At 38.8% G+C, this 3,323-nt stretch overlaps 1 protein-coding gene across 1 annotated transcript in view; it reads right to left on the bottom strand.

The window, feature by feature from the left end:
* The window catches only part of tlcd3a (TLC domain containing 3A), a 22,742-nt gene that overhangs the window by 11,575 nt on the left and 7,844 nt on the right, over window positions 1–3,323 (bottom strand). Inside the window, exon 3 of the mRNA XM_014003976.1 lies at window positions 1,005–1,224. Coding sequence (XP_013859430.1) covers window positions 1,005–1,224 — 220 coding nt within the window. The remainder of the gene's footprint in view (window positions 1–1,004; window positions 1,225–3,323) is intronic.

Genomic DNA, 3,323 nt, shown 5'->3' with positions numbered 1-3,323 from the left:
GCAGAAATATTTTTGCAAAAAAAAGTAAAATAGTCAAAAAAGCTGAAATTAGCAGAAAAGTAGCTGAAAAAGTTGAGTCAAACGCAAAGAAGCAGAAAGAGTACTTAGCTGTGTTAAACAATAAGTAGCTAAAATGATCACATTCAGGTAAATTTAGCTAAAAAAGCTAAAATTATTATTAATCATTGACATAATAAATCATTCATTGATCGCTCTGATTCCTAAAGAGTAGTAAAATCTCTCATTATCATTAGCAGAAATGTAGCTAAAAATGCTAAGTTTCAAAACAGCAGCTAAAATCTAGTTAAGTTAGTAGCTAAAAGTAGCAAAAGGGGGAAAATAAAGCAAGATTTTAGAAAATTATGTTTTTGAAGGAACTGAAAAGACCTACATGCACTTCTATGAGGAAATGTTTTGCAAATAAAGTTAAATAAACGGAAAAAGTATAAAAGTTTCAAACAATAAGTGTCACAGAACGTTAGTCCTGATCACGCCGAACATTTTGATGTATGAAATTTTAAAAGAGAACAAACAGAGCTTCAGTAGTTTCATGACGAATCTAAACAGGAAACATCATCATTACAGCCACGGTCTATCTTCTAAAAACCCTTAAACAATTTTAAAAACAACCATTCAGGTAAAGTTAAACAGCTTTAATCCAGCAGATCAGATTAAAAGCTGATCAGTGATGATCATCATTTTGATTCTTACCAACCAGGATTAACGTTTGCTTTGTACATATTTACAACTTTGGGTGTAAATAAAACTCTTCTAGTCTTTTATGACACCATTTTATCAGTAGAAAATAAGTTAATTTACTTTTGTAGACAAATGTTTCTGCTTTGTTTGTGAAGCCGAAGCTTTTGAAGCATCAGCCGAAGAGGCATCATCTTATCTGATTGCAGCAAACCGGAGCTCTATCAGGAACAGAGCTGCCTTGAGCGAGCCCAGTTTTCTTAACATGACATCATCATCATCATCATCATCATCATCGTCTTCCTCACCAGTGTGATAGGCAGCAGGATGGTGAGCAGGGCGATGTGGTGCAGCACCAGCAGGAACTCTCTTCGGATGAAGGAGTCGACGGTCCTCAGGGAGTGCTGCTTGTAGTCCTCGTGCCCTTTGACCCGGTACCGGTAGTAGTGACTGAGGTACATGGCGAAGATGTCGTACGTCATGTAGGGGACGCCGTACCAGATGACAAAGTAGGTGGCCAACCAGTGCCTGAGTGAGACACATAAATGACGTTACAGACCCCACAGAAACAGATTTACAGAAAGAACCGTGCAGTTAAAGAGGGAACCTTAAAGAATCAGAGGCTGCGACTTGTTCCCCAGGTCTATCACTGATCTCTATCGAGTTTTTAAGTGGTGCTAGTTGCTCTTATGTTACACAAGAGGCCTTTCTGCAAGCACACTGCTTTCCATTAATGGAACAGCAGCTGAACATGTCAGTTTTATGCGGGTATTAAATTCTTATTGCAGTTTGGTAACGTATTGCGACAGCTAACAGATGGGGGACAACCCCAGCGGAACACAGCTGCGTTCACAAAGCTGAGGAGGTAACTGGCTTCTGATTAAACTGGAAAAGCTTCAGAGGATCTATGGAGGAAGATGCTCAGCTACTACCAGACCTTCTCTCTTTAAAATATGAACCACAATCTTCTGACGTGTTGATTTTAAAACGTGTTTTTTATCTGAAAATACAGCCAAATGAATCCCCTTCTCTTATATAAGGAGGTCATTTAGGACATCTCATGTTCAGAACTGAATTATCTCCATCACAGGACAAGATGCTACAAACTAAACTAAAACAAAACGAAGCAAACAAACAAACAAAAAAAAAAACCCAACTAAACGACCTTTAGCTGGAGGGGGAAACACACAGACTCACTTCATTCGTATAACCTCTCTCATGAGCAAAAGATTGCAAAAGGTTTCAGGCGGGCTTATGTAACTTCAGCGTAACGAACAACTTGGATGGTCGCAGCGCTCTAATAGGCACMGATTACACTGATGGTTACCTATGTGGACAGAAACCGAGCAAAGCTGCAGGGCAGCTCCGACCCGGTGACCTCTGACCTTTAGCTTCCTCGGCTCTTGAAGGAAGAGATTAAGAGCAGAAACGCACAGAAGAAACAGAGTCGAACGAAGGCTACAACGATTTGATCTGGATTACAGGAAGACCTGCTACGTTCAGAGAGAAATTATTTGCTTTTACTAAACAAATTTACAGATTCTGGAAAAATAATCACTTAAAATCTTTGGTTACTTCTAGTCTTTTGCTACTTTTAATTGGTCTTTAAGTCCATTTAGCTACTCGCTAGTTCTGCTTCTTTAGTTAGTGTTTGACTCATTTTAACTTTTAGCTCATGTTCCTTTTCTTTTAGCTTTAACTCTGTTAATCATCACCCAGCTGGATTTCTACAGAAACGTTATTTCTCTTCAGCTGTTTTTGTAGTTTTGTGACTCCAGCATTTTTTTTACACAACAGCTGCACCTTTTTAACAGTAACTGTATTTTCTGCAGCTCAGGCAGGTGTTAATAAAAACCAACACCTGATGTTGAGGATTTTAAGTGTTTTTGACAGACTGAGCTGCACGTCAAGTGCTCCTGGGTCCGACTTCAGCGTGTGTGATAAGCTCCAGGGTCGGTGCACGTCGCTGGACAGCAGAACTGAGCAGTGCTGCGGAGGATTTAAACTCTCTGGGTAAAAGGGAGGAGGGGGTGAAGGAGATTAGCAGCTTGAAAACTGGGACTGCCTGGGCCGGGCTGCTGACTCAGGGGGATTAAAAAGCTACCATTAGCCTAGCGTTACACTTTCCTGAACTTCACAGAGGCTAATGCTAATGCTAACACACTTCAGTCAGGATGTTGATCAGAAGGAAAGGACCGGATTAAAGAAGTCCTGTGAACTTTTTGACCCAGGACTCAAGAAAAACAGCAATCCTACACATTTTTACTTTTAAAAATCCACGTTCTCAAAATTAAATCATCAGATTTCTGCAGACTTTTGTGTTTTTTCAGACATGAAACTTCTGTAGATTTCTTTTATACAGATGTATTTTAATTAGTGCTGGCCATAGATTAAAACTTTTAATCGCGATTAATCTCAAGATATTTTTGAGATTAATCTCGATTAATCTCATTATTATGAAGAAAATTAAATTAAGACTTAAAGATGTTGAATTTTTAAGAAACGTTTAATATAAAAATGTTTAACAAAAAAGGCACTTTGCACCAGGAAAATAAATCAAAATCTTAACATAAGCATCAGTGATCCCCTATATAAATACACTCACCGGCCACTTTATTAGGTACACC

The sequence above is a fragment of the Austrofundulus limnaeus genome, unplaced genomic scaffold (assembly GCF_001266775.1).
Source record: "Austrofundulus limnaeus strain Quisiro unplaced genomic scaffold, Austrofundulus_limnaeus-1.0 Scaffold21, whole genome shotgun sequence".
In the NCBI taxonomy this organism is placed as follows: Eukaryota; Metazoa; Chordata; class Actinopteri; order Cyprinodontiformes; family Rivulidae; genus Austrofundulus; species Austrofundulus limnaeus.
Note: the sequence above shows the minus strand (reverse complement) of the source record. Positions and strands in the feature narration are given on the sequence as shown.